The following is a 22433-nucleotide window of genomic DNA, read 5'->3' on the forward strand; positions in this document are numbered from 1 at the left end:
TAATTGGTAGGAAATACAGATCGCGGAAGAGTATGCCAAACCTTAGCCATGCGTATGAGGAATGATGACGCAAAACATTTGGTGATGGATGGAATGTCAACGACATAAGGATGGCAACTTGCCCGTCTATATGTCCTTTTTGCTCTGGCAAAGCACGTCGCAAAACATTCGAAATTCAATTCGAAAATGTTTTCAAAAAACATTTGAAATTCAATTCGAAAACATAGTTTCGTTTGCGATTGGTTGGTGACTCAAAATGGTAAAAGGTCACCGAGTGTTTTGTCTTTATCATTTGTATAGGATTACGTAACAGAGAGAGTCCTATACTATTTCTCTCCGTGAATAGAGTGTAGTCGCTGGACAGTGTGACAGATATTGGAAACACTGAATTGGATTATTCGATTCAATAAAAATGCTTACATGATTTCTATTAAAATACTCTTTTATTAACATTTAACAATTAAGTACAAATACTTCATTACTTAAAGTACAAAATATCACAATGACACAAAATATATATTATTTATTGTTGTACAGCCTTAAATATATTCGTTATGACACGATAACTCCTTAATGTAATAACACAAAACTATAAATTATTCTATACAAGGAACTAAGTACTAAAAAAATGTAAGTAGGATTTTAAGTAACATTATTAAATGTTTTTTTCTGTAACAGAATTGATATTGAAAGTATTATAATATTATGATGTCTTCGATTAATAATGTACTAGATATAGAATACACTTAAACTACTAAAAACTAAATAACTACACTTGTGTTTATATGTTTATCATTATTACTTTTAAAAGTACACTACGCCAATTTGACTTTCTAGTAAGAAAGTCAAATAATAAAAATAGGTTCTTAATCTTGGGTGAACACTAATTTTTCACAAGTTTTTTTTTTGACGATCGACATCTTATCTAGTATATTTTTAATCAAAATTTGATTTCTTTAAAATCTTGAATAAATAATTTATAAAAATATATTTTACATTATAAATTTATTTATTTATTTGAAGGTGAAAAGGGTCCTAGCTTCATAAAAATAAATAAGACCTAAAAAATTCAAAAAAAAAGAAACTAGCCTCAGAACATTTTGTACTTTCAAGATTTGAAAAAAATCTATCAAAGACCATTTGGGTCCAATTTTATTTAACTTTACTTATTATTATTGTTATTTATCACATCTTTTGACTGAGTTATTGTAAGTACTAAAAACAGAAAAAGTATTTATTCGAATTTACTATTCGCTCATTGTATTGATTCGAGTTAATTGTTCAAAAAACATTCAGTATAACTTAATATTGCACTAAATAATTTTCCATTTCGAGAAAATACATATATAATAGGTAAGTAAAATATAACAATTCGTTGAAAATCACTATTCAATTGATACATCATTTTTATCCTTCACTAAATTATGACCTATGCTTGACTTACAGTCGAAATAAAATCAATCTATCTGTAATGTGCCGTTATGTTATTTAGGCTGAGATCTATAGGGAGCATTTTTACTTTGCTTAGACTTAAGACACTGGTAAAACGAGACAGCGTAATACCGCTGGCATAAATCTGTTCGTTTTAATTGGAACTTAAGTCTAAGCAAAGTCAAAGTGCGCTCTATAGATTTCGACCTCAGAAACGTTATTTGTCAAAAAAACTGTACAATTTATGACAAATAAAAACACTGCTAAGTTACTTATAGACAGATTACAGATTGATTATTAATTTAGACCATTATTCTTTAAAATCTAAGATGATCACGAATCTTGTAAGGCAATCGTTCATTAAAAATCTAATATAATAAAATGGATGGTATTTTGATCATTATTAAACGGTTCAAAAATAGGTTATAATAGAGTCGTATATTTAAACCATATTTTAACCATATTTATATTTACTTCATATTCAAACTAATCTTGAACTTGCTACCTAAAATACTTGTGCCTGACAACAATCTCTTTTAAATGTACTCAAATTGGATTGCTATTAAATTGGTATAACTAGCTCATTGGTAGATGTTACGATCACGAAGATATAGTAAGAACTGGCTCTTTCTTAGCCTCCAACATTTTGTAGTACACCACAGCGTCGTGGACAGTGGGGAACGTGTCTAGTTGAAGTCTTTCGGATTCTAATGAGTTGTACCGTTCTATCATTTCTAATACGGGCCCTGGAATAAATTGGAAAGATTAGTTTAGTGTAACAAATTAGACAATCGTGGATTATAGAAATGATAAAAGAGCATGCAATTGACTCGCAGCTCGCTCCACTCATGCGCGGGACTGCAATTATTTTTATCCATGGCATAATGTTGTAAATAGATTCTTTAAAAGGAACAATCACCGAGGTTCTTCTCGGTGATATGGGCATTCCAAGTCAGTGGTAGATTTATTTGAAGATTCAAAAGCACTAGTAAAAGTTTATTTCTATTTCAAAAATACTCAGGGTAAAAGACAAAGTATATGTAAAAAAAAAAACTAGAGGTAAGAAACCTAAAGTGGTCACAAACAAAGTGAATGGTCATGAAATCTAAATATCAAAACTTTAAAAAATACTAATCAACTAAAGGCTTATTGTAAGTAATTATTCCATAGGTATGAAAAGTTAGTTAAGGTTGATAACGCTCGGAAATAACTATACAAATTTACCTCCGGCAAAGGAGGTAAATATACTGATGATGATGAAGATAAATTTTAAACTCACCATTAGCTCCCGCCAACAACACTGTTATGTTGTTAGCAATCAGTTCCCTCTGCGCGGCCACCAGACTCTTAATCCCCGGCGCGTCCACGTACGATAATGCTGTAGCATCTATTATGACGCAGTATACCTGGAAATTAAAAATGTAGAATGATCATCAAAGACTGATTTCAGGAATAAGTGGTTGGGAAATTAGAAATGGTTGGCGGTTTTCAAATCAGAAATGGTCCCCAAACTGACATTGGACGCGAGACCATTCTTAATTTTTTTTTACATGATATAACTACAAATTCGCGCTTTTCAGATTTATTCCTGTATTTGTACTATAAGACCTACCTACCTGCCAAATTCCATGATTCTAGGTCAATCGGAAGTACCCTATAGGTTTCTTGACAGACACGACGGACAGACAGACAGACAGACAACAAAGTGAACCCTAAAAATTACGTACCCTATTCCCAATACTGGAATCCCACTCGAAGTCAGTCTTGCTGTAATTGCTATCATCATCTGCACGCTGATCCCTCTTCTTCAAGTACCCAATTCTTCGGAACAGGGTTGCACGGAAAAGATTCTTACTCGCGAAGTTTAATCCTCCACAGTAGTGGAATATTTTTATGCCAGGGATTTCTTCGGCCTGGAAAGAGAGTATAATATTCATACTAATATTATAAATGTGGAAGTGTGTTTGTTTGTCTGTTAGCTTTTTACGGCCAACTTAAACCAATTTGATGGGTACAGAGATAGCTTGAATCCCATGAAAGGACATTACTTTTTGTCCCGGAAAATCGAAGAGTTCACACCGGATTTATTAAAAAAAACTAAAATATCATCTAGCAGCTACATGTACTAATAGCTAATTAAATGCTCGTAAAAAGGAGTAAAAAATAAAAAATTTAGAGACAATTTCTTAATGAAATTCAATATTAACAAGAATTGAAAAAGCCACAGGCCGCTGATATTTTGGAAAGGTTTAGGTTTTTAAGAAAATTATGACAAAGCTCTTTACGTAATAATCTGAAATAATAATGACAAAATTGTCAACTATCAAAGTAAACATAACAAACATAAATAAACATCAAAGTCACGGAATCAAAAAAACTTACAACAACAAACATGCTATTAAAATAATATAAATAAAATGGAATTAGATACATCCAATTTCTGTGTTTGGTATAAATGGACGCTATTTTCTACTCTATCGACCAATTTATTATATTTATACTCGTAGATACCAAACATGCAAGAAAGTATTTTTAACTCTATATTAGGATAACCTCTAACCAATGATAATATTATAATTAAATCACAAGTTATGCCTATCCATGAGGAAAACGAACTAAATCCCACACAAAAGGTTGCCAAAAGAATATTCACAGGAATTTTCTGAAACTTTTTAGATATCTTGTAACAAGTTATACAAGGGGCATTTCGCAAGAGTTTTTAAAGGTTTTTTTTTAAAGACATCTTGCAACAAGTTATCCAAGAAACCTTTCGCAAAAAATTTGCTAGAAAACTCTGCAATATTTCCCAGAAGGTTTACCAGAAGACACTGCAATATTTCGAAAAGGTTTGCTAAAAGACACGGGAATATTTCGCAGAAGGTACCTAGAAGAAACTGCAATAGCTTGCAGCAAAAATGCGTTTTTTCGCGGACAAAACATACCCGTACGCTTTAAGTTACGAAGTAGGATTTTGTGACGTGGTGAGATGGTGGACGTTCCTGTTACTGAACGTTTTGCTGATGTGCAGCGTGCAGTTCTTTATACTCTGTATACATGATAACACTGAGATGGAGTGGATGAGCCGAGGAGTGCTTATATCAGAATAATATTAAACAATAAAATGTTTTCAATAGTATTTAAAGATATTAAAGATTATCCCACGGCAGATGAGTTTTTAATACGACACACCAAATTTTTAAATTTAGATTTATGAGACTATGCTTGGATGCAATCAGAATTGCTGGCAAGTGATGATGCAGCCTAAGATTGAGCGTGCTTTTCTAGAATATGCCTATTCACTCTTGACTTGAAGGTACCTATATTAAAAGTGGAGGGGAAACTGATGCCAGCAGTGTTCCAAGCGAATACTCAGTAGAACAAAAAAAGATATTATTCAATTTATTACTTTAAAACGACGATTTTTAAGTCTATTTTTAACCCCCGACCCAAAAAGAGGGGTGTTATAAGTTTGACGTGTGTATCTGTGTATCTGTGTATCTGTGTGTCTGTGTATCTGTGTATCTGTGTATCTGTGTATCTGTGTATCTGTGTATCGGTGTATCTGTGTATCGGTGTATCTGTGTATCTGTCTGTGGCCTCGTAGCGCCTAAACGAATGAACCGATTTTAATTTAGTTTTTTTTGTTTGAAAGGTGGCTTGATCGAGAGTGTTCTTAGCTATAATCCAAAAAAATTGGTTCAGCCGTTTGGAAGTTATCAGCTCTTTTCTGGTTTTCTTATTACTTTTATCCCAGGACCACCAGAGGTTACGTATTTTCTGACACAGGAAATATGTACGATTGAGTAGTGTTAGTAAGTACTAAGAAAGCATGCCTAGCCTACGTGCTAGCTTGCTTAGACGGTGAATTTTCAGGTATCTGATAATCAAGGTACATAAAAACATTACTTACCTCACGTAAATTCGCCAAACTGATTTTTACGTATATTTTAGGCAATATCCTTAAAAATATGTCGCCAATACTCCCAGACACTTCCCGCGTCGGCCGTATTGCTTTGCAGACGCTTTAAAGCTCCCAAAATAAGTAATTACTTAACTGCACGTAAATTCTGATGCTCCATTTTTATATATGTCCACCAGACAACTATTTTAAAACCTTTTACAAGAAGACAGACCGATCCAGAGGGCCAATCATCCCCTAAATTCAATTTTAATGCCTCTGTGGGTTTGAGCGCGAGGGCATCATTATCTACGCGCATGAGACTGAGTAAGACATGTATTAGGATATATTGACTTCTCTCTCACTCTCTTATAGTTTACTTACGTCAATTAATTATTAATATTTAAAAAAATCTGCTAAAAATTAAAAAAAATTGGAGAATTTACGTGAGGTAAGTAATGTTTTTATGTACCTTGATTACCTGATACCTGAAAATTGGCCATCTAAGCTAGCTAGCAGGTCTGTAGGCATGCGTTCTTAGTACATAGTAACACTACTCAATCGTCCACATTTCGTTCGTCAGAAAATACGTGACGGCTGGTGGCCCTGGGATCTTTCACTATTGTAACAGAGGTTCATAATATTATGTCAATTGGCAAATGTCAAGTTGTCAAGATGGACGTTGCCTAGATACATAATTATTTATTTGAAAATAATGTTTTGGGAAACTCCGATACTTTGGATCGTAGGCGCGGAGTTTCTAATTCATAAAATATTATAATCACAGTTAAACGAGAAAACATCAATTCAATTATAATATCCAACAGTCAACCAAAGGCCACGAACAATCAACCCAAACCCAAACCATAGTCAAACTATTTTTAGGGTTCAGTAGGTATCTGTAGAAAAAAAAAGATGTTGTAGGTAGCCTCGACTGTTGTAGTCGCGTAGGTGTGCATGGCACCATTAAATATCGTAGGAGGCGATGACCCTCCGCGCGGCTGAGGTTCCCGCATCGTAGTCGCTTTGTCGCGCAGGTTTGGATGATGCATTAGGCGCACCTTCTTTTTATTTTATCTGCTTGAACTCAGCTTATTTACTTTGACAAAATACGTTTAAAATTCATCATCATCAGGATCAACCCATCGCCAGCTCACTACTGAGCACAAGTCTCCTCTCAGAATGGAAAGCTACCACACTGGCCAAGCACGTATTGGCACACCTCACGCACCTTTGAGGGAGCATTATGGCCAACTCTCAAGCATGCAGGTTTCCTGACGGTGTTTTCTTTCACCACTTCGTTGTCTGTCTGTGTGTCATCTTTCAAGAGAATCAAAACTTATAAATTGGGTACTTCCCGTTTACGTAGAATCATGAAAGGCAGGTAGCAATATCTTATAGCCCAAGCACTCTACTCCTGTGGCCCAAGTAAAGAGAAAAATCCGACAACTGAATTGTCATTACATAAAAAAAAACTTGTACGGAACTCTTCATGTGTGAGGCAGACTTGCACTTGACCGGTTTTTGAAAGTTATGTCAAATAAAAATTTGACATGCAATAACAAACAAAATGAAATACACGCCACTTTATTCCTTATTTCATCGGGTGAAAGTCGATTTCAATTTAATCGTAGGTATATCTTGAAAAGCGAACTATTATACGACTACGTAAAATGGGTACATTTTTAAAGCAACGACATGTTAGAAACAGATATTTCGTTTTGGTCGTGTCAAACTATGTGAGTCATTCAGATAATTCTTGATTTAGTGATGTTCGGTCAAAAATATTTCATGGAACGTATAATTAACATAACATTGATGTTACTTTTGAAGAGATATTAGCTGCCTTATTGGATTTATATTATTATAGAAATTGGGTTTTAGAATGGCACAAATAAACGGTAATTTATGAATAAAGTTTAAAAAGCGTGAAATAAAAATTAAATTAAAAATTTAAAAAACCCCCGACACGTAAACCTCTAAAAAGTAAAAAAATAATAGGTAAATATGTATGGGCCCTTTAAGAATAGTATAAATAGTAAAGTTTTATCCAAGCGCTCGTTGCGTCGGGGGACCGCTAAAGACTATTCTTTCTACAACAGATGACTTTCATAGTTTATCATAGGTAGCGGTCCCCTGGCGCAACGAGCGCTTGGATAAAACTTTACTATTTATACTATTCTTAAAGGGCCCATACATATTTACCTATTATTTTTTTACTTTTTAGAGGTTTACGTGTCGGGGGTTTTTTAAATTTTTAATTTAATTTTTATATACTGACTTTGTAGCATATCTAAGATTCCCTAGAAAAAGCCCGAACATAAATTAAATACTCACAGCACGATATCTCTTGATGTCTAGATACAAATCCGTGTCCAGGACTCGTCCCAGAAGACAGGTGTAAGGTTTCTGTGAGCGACAGAACAGCGCGCCCACACTCGCTAGTAACCCAGCACCCAGTCTAGAAAACAGTAGAAAACATTTTAAGGTTATATACACCTTGCGCACTTTAACATACAAACGTATTACGCCTATTATTCTGTTATTTGTTGTTCTAGAATCTAGATATATAACTAAGCCAGACAACGATAAAATGGGTAAAAAATGAGTTCTCACGCGCCATTTTAACTTTATGTGTCAAATATCATGTCAAAAGAACGATTTTAGGCCTTATTTTACAGATGATGGATGAACCATACTTCTGACACGACAATTGACCCATAAAGTTAAAATGGCACTTGAGAAGTCATTTTATACGAACTAGATATGTATATCTATGCCCGAAAACAATTGATATAGTAAAACTAACTTACACCCGCTACTTCGTCCGGGTGAACTACACCAAATCCCCTATTTTACTCCCTTAAGAGTTGAATTTTCAAATATTATTTCTTAGCTTCTTTCTACATCAGAATAACTACCTGTATACCAAACAGCCCAATCCATCCCGTAGTTTGAGCTGTGCGTTGATAGAGCAGTCAGTCAGTCATCTTTGCCATATATTTCAGTCATATATTTAGAATATACAGAGCATTACATATTGTAAGTTACAACTAACACTCGATGTTACATACCCAATATCGATATTAATCAGCATTGTAACTAGGAAGGTGACGAGCCAAACCACAGCATCAAGCTTGCTCAGCTTCCAGAACCTGTAATTATAACGTGAGATATTATTTCTATGTAATAGACTTTAACTTTTTGGAATTATGAGCGTTTTGAGGAATTAAAATATATCAATTATTTTTTGGGTTTCGTGCCTCAGAAGGAAAAAAAGAACCCTTATCGGATCTTTTTGTTGTCTGTCTGTAGTGTCTGTCATGAAAACCTATAGGGTACTTCCCGTTGACCTAGAATCGTGAAATTTGGCAAGTAGGTAAGTCTTATAGCACAAGTAAAGGAAAAATCCGAACACCGTGAATTTGTGGTTACCTACATCATAAAAAAAAAATTAAAATGTGTTCATGAACAAATAATTAGTATTTTTAATTTTCAAAGTAAAATAACTATGCCAAGTGGGGTATGATATAAAAGGGGTTTACCTGTAGATTCTAAAACAGATTTTTATTTATTTTTATGCACAACAGTTTTCTGTCGAGGAGCCCTCGGTGCACGAGTCTGAGTCGCACTTGGCCGGTTTTTCCTTTTGAGGTACAGACCCCTAAAAATGAAAAAAAAAAGCTTACTTGTTGAGCTCCTTAACTTGCATAAACATGCCCTTAAGAGAGACCACGATGATAGAGGCAAGCACGCAGCGCGGCAGTTGCTCGAAGAATGGCCCGACCCACAGCAGCACGCACAGAATCAGCACGGCGCTCACTACTGAAGTTATACCGGTTTTGCTGCCAGCCTACGACGAAATTATGTGTTTTTTTTAGTTTGCCAACCAATAACGGTTGCTACAGTAATGAATAAAATTACATATCTCAAAAGGCTTTGAAGATTTTATTCTTTGTCATAGTTTTAAGCAATAAAGTGGTTGAAATAAATAAAGAATTCTTGAAAAACACTAGCCTGTTTTAAGATTGTTTTTCGAAATTCTCTTGAATTTATTTCAGTTCTTTAGTTAGGATCTTACCTGGTACTGTATGTAAGACCGGGACAGACTGGCGCAAAGTGGCGCGCAGCAAAAGAACGAACCAAACACGTTGCTTGCTCCCTAGGACAACAGAAATTTTAATTTATTCTTTTTTACCTAGATAGCAGTTTCATAAAATTTATATCCTATCCTCGCTATGAAACCTAAATATAGGTTTCATAGCGAGGTATAGATATTCAGTGTAATAGAAAAGAGATTTTGAATTTAGCGCCAAAAGCCAGCAGCTTCTTGGATCCGAACGGCGGCGGCACAAGACCACAGCGTTTGAAAATCTTTGCAAAGGACCTATGTCCAGCACTGGGGATTTATTAGTTGAAATCGGATCAAAAAGCTGTCCACCATCTTTAGTCCTAGCTTCGGTATGGTCTGGCTTCCAGAGTCTGGAAGCCAGACCATACCGAAACGTAACGAAAACCAACGAATAGGTGGCGCTAGTAGTAGAATAGAACGCGTTAACTTTGCAGTATCCTAGTTAATTTCAAGTAACTCACCAAAGCCAATAGTTCCTGGTTAGCGTCAACCTCGTACTTCTCCTTGGCAGCGAAGATGAGCGCCATGGACATAGATATGGTGTAGGTTACCATGGTGATGGTGAACGCGTCTAGAGCGATCCGTGGCATTAGCTCTATGGCTGGAACGTTTGGTTCTGGTAATCTGTAGACATCGATATAGCATTAGTATATACTAGATATACTCAAAAAAGGCTCTTCTCAGACCTGGACGCGTTTGGAACCAACGAACGATTAGTTTTAAGTTCACGTAATTAATTATCAGTACAGCTTATAAATTCAATAACTGACCATTAAAAAAATGTACACTGGTATCCAATTTGAATACATAATTTGACTTTGACTTTGATCTTAACTCACCCGGTAGGAATAGTTCCGACTAGTGAGATCCCGTAGTTCTGCTTGAGATTGCCCAGGCTTGACGCTAGGGTGCCGATGACGATCGCTAACAACTCTATAGGCACTGGGACGCGGCTTCGCTTGCTTACCCACGGCTGGACAAAAAGAAAATAAGATTCTTGGAAACTCCCAAAAATACACCCAATCGCAATAAAAATATTAAATTAATAAAATATTATATGAAAAAAAGGGTTTAGCTTTATTTTTGGTATGTTCTATGTCTGTCTGTTTGTCTGAGATAATCTTCAAAATTTTAACGGAGCTGTCGCAGGCAAACTATGGATGTATCCACTAAAGACTACTTTTTCTCCTTACCTTTAATACTTCATTGTTTAAAGCTATGACGACGCAAGCGATGACCGATATCATAAAAGCAGTCCAATTTGCGCTCGGGATGTTTTTGATTATTTCTATCACTGTCTGAAACAACACAAATATATCATTATCAGCATCATGATCAACATTACCGGCTCACTACAGAGCACTCATAATGAAAAGGGTTTTGGCTATCACGCTAGCCAAGTGCGGATTAGCAGCACATTATGGAGAATATTATGGAGAACTCAGGCAAGGAAGTTTTTCTCACGATTTTTTGCTTCACCGTTTAAACAAGTGATATTTAATTGCTTAACACGTACATAGCTCCGAAAAGTTAGAGGTGCGTGCCTGGCATTGAACCCCCGCCTTCCCAAATAGGAGGCGGACGTCTTACGCGTACCTATGTAAATCAAAAGATTTGGTGAGAACTCATTGTTCTGTCGTCAAAAATATTGCCTATATTTAAACAAAAAGAATTAAAATTAAAAAGCATTTGAGTTTATGGTGACAGTAGGTACTATGTCAGAAAGCAAGTCCCAACAACAACTGTACATAGTATCAAATCTATTGGATGTGTGAATGGACAGATAACGAAGAGATAGACAGATAAGTAGCAAGAAACAGTTAAAAATTATTTTGCTATAATCCGCCAACAGAATAAATCTGTATGGTCAAACATGCAGTTACAAGCTAAGCACCGCTTACCTCCCCAACCAAGCAATAAAGCCAAGTTTCCAAGCAAGCACTGCCACCACCATTCACATGCAACACCACACAAGACTTTTCCACTACTCTCGACGCACGTTTCGCCCCGACACCGGAGATTTCTCCTGAGGATGCTTCCGCAAAGTAACGCCTGATTCTATCCAATAGACAAATAAGTACTTACAAATACAACTTTGTAGTTAGATCCCAGTTTAGGAAGTCTAATCCCGAAGAGATCTTTCAACTGCGAGGCCAGTACATGGAAAGACGCTGCGGTGGTAAACCCAGATACCAGAGGTTCCGATAGTAGCGTCGACACCGCGCCTAGCCTCAATATCCACATCGCTACCTGGGAACAAAACAATTACGTTCAAGTATTTTGGAAAAAAAAATTGTTACAAATGTTCTATTTCACGAAGACGTTTGGCTATGTTTGTGTGAGTGTACACGGACACTTTGTTATAGTGTGCGTGAGAAAGTCTCGATCGTGAATGACGCGGGTAATATTACGCACACATAAGCGATAACGCTTGTCGGTACACTCACTACTATAACCAGGCTGAGCGGGCATAGTGAAATAGAGTGCATAATGAAACAATATAATAGTGCACCGAAAAAGAAATGTCAATAAATAAATGTTAACCACGACAAGAGCAAAAATCAAGTTATAGCATGATTAAAGCGTTTCAATAATCAAGTTTTTGTGTCCCCAGTACAATAATAATAATTGTCAAAACCACGTACCTGTATCAGACCAACGGTGAGGGAAACTACACAAAGGACTTGAAGCGGTGTGTAGCCAACTGCCATCAAAGGAAATGGATCTAAAAGCAAATATTATAACAAAGTTCATATTTAAGGCGACACAAATATAATTACCTAAAAAATGTACATGACAGCAATGAGATAAATAAATAAATAAATGAATAAATAAATAATGACGCTCGAATACTGAAACAGTTTTTTTTTCATTCAGACTAACAAGACCAGACCAAACAGGCAATTAAGAAATAATTATTAAATCCCCACTTGCACCTGCCGGGAAGGAATCGCCAGTCCTTCAATTTATAAGACCACAGCGCTCACCACTGAGCCATCATCATCATCATGATCAACCCATCGTCTGCTCACTATTGAGAACAGGAGAATGAGAATGAACCAGTACTGAGTCATGGAGGTTGTTATTTAAACATTAACAGACGTTTCAGTTTTGGTGTAGTTTAAAATTATTGTATTATTGTATTTCATTGTAAATGTTTCAGTTTTATTTATGAATAAATAAGTAAATAATTCTTACGTTCTGTTGATGTGTCATTCATTACACTTATTACTTCAGGACGAGTTGCATGCTGTGTCACCACCTGAAAATAAAATTGAGTATAAGGTAATAAGCAAAAACCATGTCCCAAGTAGCACTATTTCCTTTAGAAAAATAGCAGGATCATATAACCTGCTTTCGTTTCTAATATCAGCGCTTAAGATATCTGTTATTTAAAACTACTACCTTTTCGATCTAATTAATTAGATATTTACTGGCAATGTTCTGGCACGGTTAGATGGCGATTAGCACTGACTCTGAGAAGGCTTTCGATCGTGTGGATCACATTATGTTTCTAGCCAAATCATAAATCCTTGGTAATTTATGCAGTAGATTATAATCATATTTTAATAAAGGTTAAGTCAAACAGACATTATTAGAGGTTACACATGATTGATATTAAAATAACATCCGGAATTGCTCAAGGATGTCATCTTGGGCCCATCCTATACATCTCTTTTTTCTTTGGCATTGCTTTGAGAACCGAATTCGTAATAGATAATAATTAGTAAAACCTCACCTTTCCCGCCATGAGGCAAGCGACGGCAAAAGTCCCCATAGAGACATGGGGGGAGGTTCCAAATATCACATAGATAAGCACTGGGAAGAACGCCATGTAAAGACCCACTATGGGAGGCACCTCGGCAAGTAACGCATAGGCCATACCTAAAAAAAATTAAAAGATCAATTTCAGTAGGCTCCTTTCAGTCAATCACTGCCCATATTATAAATGCGAAAGTTTGTTTGTTCGCTGGTTTGTCCTTCAATCACGTCCCAACGGTGCAATGGATCCTTAGCATTTATAATATCAGAAGGATTAATAATTCACTATTTTGGCTGCGGATTTAATTGTATAGATCTTATCAATGTTAATTCCTTTTTTGAAGATACCAAGTAATATAAAACAGATTCGGCGTCTTTCGGATAAAGTATCATAATTAGATTATTAATTATTCCATCGCTGGTCAAACATGCTCATCAAAGATCGTGTCAAAGATATCACACTAATATTATAAAGGCGAAAGTTTGTATGTGTGTGTGTGTGTGTGTGTGTGTGTGTGTGTGTGTGTGTATGTTTGTTACTCCTTCACGCAAAAACTACTGGACGGATTTGGCTGTGGAATGGAGATAGATAATATCCAGGATTAGCACATAGGCTATTTTTTATCCCGGAAAATCAAAGGGTTCCCACGGGATTTTGAAAAACCTAAATCCACGCGGACGAAGTCGCGGGCATCAGCTAGTTTATTTATAATCGTGTTCGATAGAGCACATACTTACCACGCTATTATATTTTGGGATACTATTTGTATATTATTATCATATTTCACACGATATTACGAGGTAATAAAGTTTAATTCAGCTCGGTTAGCGCTGCCGCCTAAAATTTAATAAATGCTTCTCTTTCTATCGCATAAACTCTTATCAGAAACTCTTTTGCACTGCAGAGAGAGACTCTGATGCAGTCCTAGGCCCCGTATCCACCAAAGTGGAGAGGAGAGGAGATGTATACAGTCAACCAATCAGATTTTTAAAAGATGACGTGATAATTTATTATGAATCTGATTGCTCGACTGAAGGGCATCTCCTCTCCTCTCCGCTTAGGTGGATATGGGGCCTACGAAGCTAGGTGGTAGCGGACTGACTTGGAAGGGGTATGGCAGTTTACTGACCTTGGGGAATATGCATGACGGCAGTGGTGGCGCCCGCGACCAGGTCTCCAACTAGGTACTTCTTGGGGCTGTACCGAGGCAGCCATCTTGCGATCGGTAGGGAATTCAGAAAGCACTCTCCAAACCCACAGCTTTGAATTGCTCGTTTGCATCTGTAGCTCACTGAAATTGAATAATTTACCTTTTTTTCAAAACTAAAGAGGACTCAAACATTTTCAGCCAGAAACGTGGCATACAGTTTATACAGAGCCGGGTACAAACCTAATCATTGCCAAATTTTGTATAGGCTATAGGTTACTATATACTATATACTGATCGGCCTGAGTTCTGACTTCAAAAACTACTAATAATAAATTCGGTGCACGTCGGTACAAAGGTTTGAGCTGGGCGTTGATGAGTCCATGATTGAGTGAGTCAGAAGTCAGGACTTTTCTTTTTGCATGTATTGACTTACAAGGTTTCTCAGGCACTTGATAGTCAGCATCTTTGTTCAGCGCATCCTGCTGGTATACCCGTCGAATCACGTTGAACTGCTGGCTAGGACGCGACTGGAGCCTGCAACAAGGAATAACAAGTGTTACAACTTCACATGATCAACCCATCGCCGGCTCACTACAGAAAACATTTGATTACTTAAAACGCACATAGCTCCGGAAACTTAGAGGTGCGTGCCAGGGATCGAATCCCCGACCTCCGATTAGAGGCGGACATCCTAACCACTGGGCTATCACAGCTATACCTACACACACACACAGCTATACCCTACAGTTACAACTTAGATATAGTTATTTAAGTAGTATTTACTTAGTTAATCTAAGGGTCAGCGCACACCTAGTGCGGTGAGTGGAGACGCAGCGAATGGCGGTGAGTAGGGGCACGGCGAAGCAGTTTCGCTGAAGCGGTGCAGATGAGTGGAGAAAATAGTTTTCGACCAAATGATTTATTTCGAAAAATAATAGTACTAAATAATACCTACCTAATTATGATATACGTGATAATATAATGTACATATTGTATTATATTATTAAATAAACTCTGTATGATTAGCTATGATGATAATGTGAAAAAATTGGGTACAGTGACAGAGCTTCCGTAAGTCATTCAACTTCTTATCTCTTTATCAATAATTATAATTATTACTTAGTACCTATAACTTAGTTACTCTTCACAAATTTATTTTAGCACTATGCATAGTATTGATTGACATATGTTTTAAATAAGATGATAATAGTGGGGCAATTTTGTTTTGGATAAGTATGTATGTATATTCGTAGATAAAGGTTTCGGCTTTTACGTTCTTATTATTGGTATTATAGATATCCTGATACCCTCATACCCTGATGTGGATTAAGATTTTTAAAAATCCCGAGAGAACTCTTTGATTTTCCGGGATAAAAAGTAGTCTATGTCACTCTCCTGGTCTAAATCACGGTGATCCGTTGCTCTGTTGCGACGCGATTGAAGGACAAACCAACAAAGAAACACAACTTCGCATTTATAATATGAGTAGTGATTATCACTGATACAAGAAGTTAGAAAAGACTTTGAAATCACATCGAATATCTTAATAAAAGCGATACTTATCAACTTATCTAGAGCGCAAAAGTCAAATATTATTATCTGTATACTATATACAAAAGGAAAAGCTGACTGATTGACTGACTGATATATAAACGTACAGCTTAAACTACTGGACTGATTGGCATTTTTTTTAAATTAGGGTTTAAATACTCGCCATTCTTCATCACTTTCAGATTCGTCCTGCAATAAGGGGGCATTTTCACTATCCACGCTATTCCGCGGCCGCCTGAAGTCCTTTTCAAAAAATAAGAACGTTTTTTTCATACGCATTTTTGAAAAAATGACCTTATGCGATTGGAGATAAAATTCTATTTATCATGGCACTTTCGCACAAATATATTTTAAAAAGGAGACTATAATAAAAAGGCAAAAACTAGGCACTTAAATTAATTTTATAAAATGTTACGAATTATCAAAAATCAATAAAACAATCTTTCGATATTCACTTCACTTCAAACGTGTTTTTCACGAATTGTTTTTCACAACAAAAAGTTATTTTTATTCTTACTGTCACGATATACTAGTTCTTCCTGATTTTTTTAATTTTTTTTAAAGTCTAAATGAAAAACAAAATTATTAAACAGAAGTCCGATGCGTGATAATTTTCGGGTAGATAAACTCAATCTGTCCTATTTTTATGCATAAATTAATTATTTATTAATTAACCAGTTATGTAAGTGTATGGATTTTTAATTGTTTATTAATTTTATACTGATAACACCGTCGTAAGTTAAGATAATTATTTAGTTACTGGTACAAACTGTAATCAAATTGATAGTTAAGATGTAACGGCCGAATGGCCAACAGTTGGTAACACATTTTAGGCAACACTAGATTGCACAAAAATTTCGCTATATCTATTTAAGAGGCCATAACTGAAACTGATTTTCAACAAAAATTTGAGGAGAATAGAATTACCTACCGAGAAAGAGATGGCAATAAACCAAAAAAGTAAGTACTTAGTTAAGTATATTGTTTTAAAAATAAACTATGCTAAGAAACAAAAAAACGATTTCATGACGTTTTTGGAAATTGATAAATATATATAAAATTAAGTAAGAAGTTATATTGTTTTAAAAATAAACTATGCTACTTAATGAACAAAAAAAATTCCCACTTAATTCATAAATAAATAAAAATCTGAAAAATTATTTACTGTTTCCGATTCAAACTAAAAAATCTAGATATTAAGTTCAGCAGTTTTTGGAAATTTTTTCTGACACCTTTTTCTTTTCAGAAGAAAAAGCGCATATTCAAATGTCAAAGTTATTGTAGTTCTCTAAATATCAAACAACTTTAAATATGGGGCCTTAAATATTCTTACAAGTTTCAGTGACATTGGATTTTTGCGTGAAACTGGATCAAACTAGATAGAAGTCTTACAACAACTGCCTAGCTCTAGTTGACATTTCTAACTTCTTTCTTTAACTATATTCATGCAAAAAAAAAAAAAACACCGGACGAACAAACACACTTTCGTAGAATTATATAGAATAATAGATTTACAATCGCAGTGATACCTAGTCAGTAAGTAAGTATTTTAGTTAATTATTTTGGGAAAATGTTTCTAACCCCTCTCTTCTTATCAATTAAACGATACCTACATCGTATTATTATAACGTTTTTCACATTATCGAGCCAACTAAAAGTTTGCCAGACCAATGACCTTAGGTCACTAGAAACAGCAAAACGTACAATATTTCCGATAAGTATAAGCATCGGCGCATACTTACGGAGTTGAGTAGAGACAAGGCATAGCGTTTTTTTACACGACTGCCCAAAAGAAGGTGTCTAATGTTTTCAGGGTGTGTATGTGAGTTGCTCTATTGCACCATAACTTCTAAATGTCTGACTATTTTGATGTATGTAGTATTTGAATGACTATATGGTGCGATTTTCAAATGTATTTTTTTTTACTTTTTAGTTTGTCTTTGGCAGGGCAGTCGACATGTTTTTAGTTATAAATTGTTTGATAGCAACAAACAAGTTATAATTACAAAACAACACACGGTCGAATTTATTGATATAATGAAAATACAGAAAAATCAAAGGGTGCGGCGCAGCATCCCTATGCCAAAGTATCCAATTCAATTCTTCAATTCTCTTTATGTTATTTTATTAAAAAAAGGCACACAAAACTGGTTGTAACTCTAAATAGTCTAAACATAAAAACAATAGATCCGGATCTAAGTGACAACCCCTAATAGGTGTACACAGCAATACTATACTGAAATAAATATAATATGCATTAAATAAGATATACACAGAATTTGTAAAATAAAGGCTTAGTAAAAATTTGCAATATATACATATTGATAATATGATTATCTCTTTACTAATTCGTAATTAAAAAGTTTGAGTTGTGATCATAAAAAAATGCTTCGCCACGGCTCCACTCTGCAGATATGCGTCGCGCCTAAGTATCGTGTCTTTGTTCTTTATATTTTATTAACAACCATTCAGTGTTGGTCGTTTATTTGGTTCACGGTCAAGGTAAATAAATGTGAAATCAATTAGGCCAGTCTTTCTAGCTCCGTAGGTTATACACTCATATTAGGGTTCCGTCCCTTAAAAGGAAAAACGGAACCCATAAAGGATCACTTTGTTGTCTGTCGTGTCTGTCAAGAAAACCTATATAGGTAACATATATAGGTAGGCTTCCCGTTGACCTAGAATCGTAGGTCTTATAGCACAAGTAAAGGAAAAAATCCGAAAACTGAGAATTTGTGGTTATATCACCCAAAAAAAAAATATAATGTGTTCACGAAAAATTTAATTTACTAAATCACGTATAGATGATGTCGTCCGTTATTAACTTGCAGTGCTCTACATAAAAGTGTTAGATACTATGTAGGTATGATGTGATACGGAACTCTTAGTGTGCGGGTCCGACTCGCACTTGGCTGGTTTTGTGTGGTTTCATTCTACTCACCATCCGTTGGGATTTAATTTCTCCTTTTCAGAGTCCTTGTCTTCGCTACCGGTCCGCATTTTAACTTTACACTTCACTTATTTCACTTTAGTACACTTGATTCACAACATTGTCACTGGTTATAGCTTATCTATCTTCAGTCTAAGTGTATAATTAGGTATCTAGTAAGTATATGTTTGTATAAAATATATTTAAGTCACTGGGTGGTAATATATAAGTGATGTTCTGAACAAGTGTAAATTGAAATTTTAAAACACCCCCGACAAGTGAAGGTTACAGTAACTAGAAAAGAGCTGATAACTTTTAAACGGCTGAACCGATTTTCTTAGATTAAAGCTAAGAAGCCTCTCGATCAAGCCACCTTTCACACAAAAAAAAACTAAATTAAAATCGGTTCATTAGTTTAGGAGCTACGATGCCACAGACAGATACACAGATACACACGTCAAACTTATAACAGCCCTCTTTTTGGGTCGGAGGTTAAAAAGAAATAATGAGTAGTTGGCGAACGGTATAATTGCACGAAATAAAGTTTTACAGAAGGAGCAAAATTGAATGAAAGCTGCAAAAACTTTACTGTGATTGTATCGTTTTGATCCAAATCACGAACTTTGAACATAATTTAAGTTCACAGTTTCAGTCCATTTTGGTAGGAAATGAGCTCAGATTTGTGTCAGTTACCAAAATTACGAACTTTGGGCTCAATTTTAGCACACTTTTAGGGCACTTTGCTTTGGAAAGAATTTGTCAGAGGGACAAAAACGAACCGTTTTAAAAAAATCGATCAGAAGCGTAATTACACCGTTTTGTACACCAACTCCTCAAATATGGCAGAAAACAAACTTGCAACTCCAAATGAAAAATGAGACCATTCAGCTTCAGTAGGTATCTGTCGTCTATTCCTATTCTTTATCCTTTCTTATGTAAGGTTATTTTTAAAAATTGATTTGAGTTGTCAAAAATAATATAAAATTATTAATTTATCTAATGCAGGTAGTTTGATAAAATCGATATTTGGCTCATTCGATGTCATACAATCTGTTACTAGGAGGCCGACAAGATTGAACTTGCATAAATACGGGTGTTTCGAAGGTTTTAATTCAGTCTCCTTCCGAGATTCGGAGCGATATCGCATATTTTCGGTATTTGGATTGTGAACTGAATAATTAGATGTTGTGATAGCAATCACGCTCTAATTAAATTATTTATTTTGTCATTAGTTTGTTTAGATTAAAACTCTCGGATAACCTCTACACATTGAACCTGATGTTTTTTGTGTTGGTTTGAGAGGACATTCCAATAATTCGATAAAAATATTTAAATAATACCTGCTTTTCTGAGTGACGCCAATAATTCAGAAGCGGGACGTGTCTCACGTTGTCTTAATTTCGCTTTGGTATTTTTTTGTAAACAACCCACATTTGATTAAAATTTTTATTGAGTTTGATTTGGTGATTAAAATTTTTAGTTTTTTTTTAATAATTTAGTCTTTTGTGAATTGGAAAGTAATTTGCAATAAGTGGTTCAGATTTTGTATACATCGAATGAGAAGTTAGTCGTTTGGATTTATTGTTGACTTGATATTAAAACTGAGAGTTCGGCAGTTCAGGGGTAGGTTTTAATGATTTGACGAAGGGCAGGATAGCCCATGATTTGGATTTGACTTAGGGCAAGGAAGCCCGCGACTGACATGACAAGATTGATTAGAAACACGAGGACGTGTTAAATTCAGGACGGCCGAACTGTAAGGTTATTTTTAAAAATTGATTTGAGTTGTCAAAAATAATATAAAATTATTAATTTATCTAATGCAGGTAGTTTGATAAAATCGATATTTGGCTCATTCGATGTCATACAATCTGTTACTAGGAGGCCGACAAGATTGAACTTGCATAAATACGGGTGTTTCGAAGGTTTTAATTCAGTCTCCTTCCGAGATTCGGAGCGATATCGCATATTTTCGGTATTTGGATTGTGAACTGAATAATTAGATGTTGTGATAGCAATCACGCTCTAATTAAATTATTTATTTTGTCATTAGTTTGTTTAGATTAAAACTCTCGGATAACCTCTACACATTGAACCTGATGTTTTTTGTGTTGGTTTGAGAGGACATTCCAATAATTCGATAAAAATATTTAAATAATACCTGCTTTTCTGAGTGACGCCAATACTTATTTACTTTAGTATTTTTTTAATTATTTATTTTAATTTTATATACATACATTATGTGTATTTACTTTATTTTACTAGCACCCCTTCCACTTTCTTTAATTTTTATTATCTCCACACATTACACGTGTAGAAACAAAAAAAAATTTTTACTTTTTAGTGCTTGTGGTTTTTGAAGTCGGTTTTATTTTTCTTTTGAAAATTTTGTTATTTGTACATTTATATGTCTTGGTGTACAATAAACAATATTTTACTTTTACTTTACTTTATTACAATAACTGTTAAAAAATATGTTCATTCATATTCATCATGATCATTATCAACCCATCACCGGCTCACTACTGAGCACGGGCCTCCTCTTAGAATGAGAAGTCATAGTCTACCACGCTGGCCAAGTGCGGATTGGCAGACTTCACACATCTTTGAGATCTTTATGGAGAATTTTCAGGCTTGCAGTTTTCCTCACGATATTTTCCTTCACTGTTAAAGCAAGTGATATTTAATTGGTTAAAACGCACATAAATCCGAAAAGTTAGAGGTCCGAGTTAAAGTCCCAGTTAAAATTATTTTTGTGTCGCTTGGTATATTTTTTTGTTGTAGTATAGTATTTATGTTTATGAACTCAACATTTTCTCCTCTTTCATTTGACATCCCACTCGATACGATAGCAATAAAAAAAATTGAGACCCCCACTTTTTGCAGCGGGTGCAACGTCCGCCATATTGATTTTGTTCATTCAAAATGTAGCCGACAATAATCACTTCAAGAACCTAATGATGTGGTAATAACCTACTCATGACATTTACGTGATAAACACACTATCGTGGTTGCCCTAAATAAAATATGAAATTGCATATCTTCTATAATATAAAAATGAATCGCAAAATGTGTTGGTAAGCGCATAACTCAACAACGCCTGGACCAATTTGGCCAAATCTTTTTTTAAAATGTTCGTTGAAGTTCAAGGATGGTTTTTACGGCGAGAAAAATTAGAATTATTGCTGGAAAAACCCTAAAAATAGCCCTTTTCTTTTTCCCATACAAATGATTTCTAACTAAAACGTAGTCAATTTGAGCTTTATTGCTATGGTATAAAGTTCATATTAAATTATCCTGGATTAGCACATAGGCTACTTTTTATCCCGGAAAACCAAAGAGTTTCCACGGGATTTCGAAAAACCTAAATCCACGCGGACGAAGTCGCGGGCGTCAGCTAGTTTAACAATAATAATAAATAAATGATAAATTGGCATATGCACTTTTAATGTGCAGACTTTGCGCAGACAAAGCAATGCATAATGTCATTGAACAAAAATAACAAAGACGTACAGTCATTAAATGATAAGAATCAGGTATTTGTTGCTTTTTTCAAGTAGGTATGTAGTTTCAAAGTTA

General features: G+C 35.1%; 1 protein-coding gene across 5 annotated transcripts in view; it reads right to left on the bottom strand.

Moving 5' to 3' along the window:
* Nucleotides 1-421: 421 nt before the first annotated feature.
* Nucleotides 422-22433, bottom strand: part of LOC123870713 (prestin) — a 32782-nt gene continuing 10770 nt past the window's right edge. For 2 of the 5 annotated variants that reach the window (XM_045914092.1, XM_045914093.1), the window contains exons 2-17: nucleotides 14808-14908; nucleotides 14354-14515; nucleotides 13201-13346; nucleotides 12660-12723; nucleotides 12107-12186; nucleotides 11547-11711; nucleotides 10655-10759; nucleotides 10301-10434; nucleotides 9923-10085; nucleotides 9411-9491; nucleotides 9019-9182; nucleotides 8404-8484; nucleotides 7667-7790; nucleotides 3159-3344; nucleotides 2711-2837; nucleotides 422-2177 (exon numbers count right to left, since the gene is read on the bottom strand). In XM_045914092.1, coding sequence (XP_045770048.1) covers nucleotides 2032-2177; nucleotides 2711-2837; nucleotides 3159-3344; nucleotides 7667-7790; nucleotides 8404-8484; nucleotides 9019-9182; nucleotides 9411-9491; nucleotides 9923-10085; nucleotides 10301-10434; nucleotides 10655-10759; nucleotides 11547-11711; nucleotides 12107-12186; nucleotides 12660-12723; nucleotides 13201-13346; nucleotides 14354-14515; nucleotides 14808-14908 — 2029 coding nt within the window. In that variant the 3' untranslated portion in view covers nucleotides 422-2031. Of the gene's footprint in view, nucleotides 2178-2710; nucleotides 2838-3158; nucleotides 3345-7666; nucleotides 7791-8403; nucleotides 8485-9018; nucleotides 9183-9410; nucleotides 9492-9922; nucleotides 10086-10300; nucleotides 10435-10654; nucleotides 10760-11546; nucleotides 11712-12106; nucleotides 12187-12659; nucleotides 12724-13200; nucleotides 13347-14353; nucleotides 14516-14807; nucleotides 14909-18866; nucleotides 19092-22433 lie in introns of all 5 variants that reach the window. The other 3 variants (XM_045914091.1, XM_045914090.1, XM_045914088.1) reach the window with 3 other exon arrangements.

Source organism: Maniola jurtina, chromosome 13 (assembly GCF_905333055.1).
Source record: "Maniola jurtina chromosome 13, ilManJurt1.1, whole genome shotgun sequence".
In the NCBI taxonomy this organism is placed as follows: domain Eukaryota; kingdom Metazoa; phylum Arthropoda; class Insecta; order Lepidoptera; family Nymphalidae; genus Maniola; species Maniola jurtina.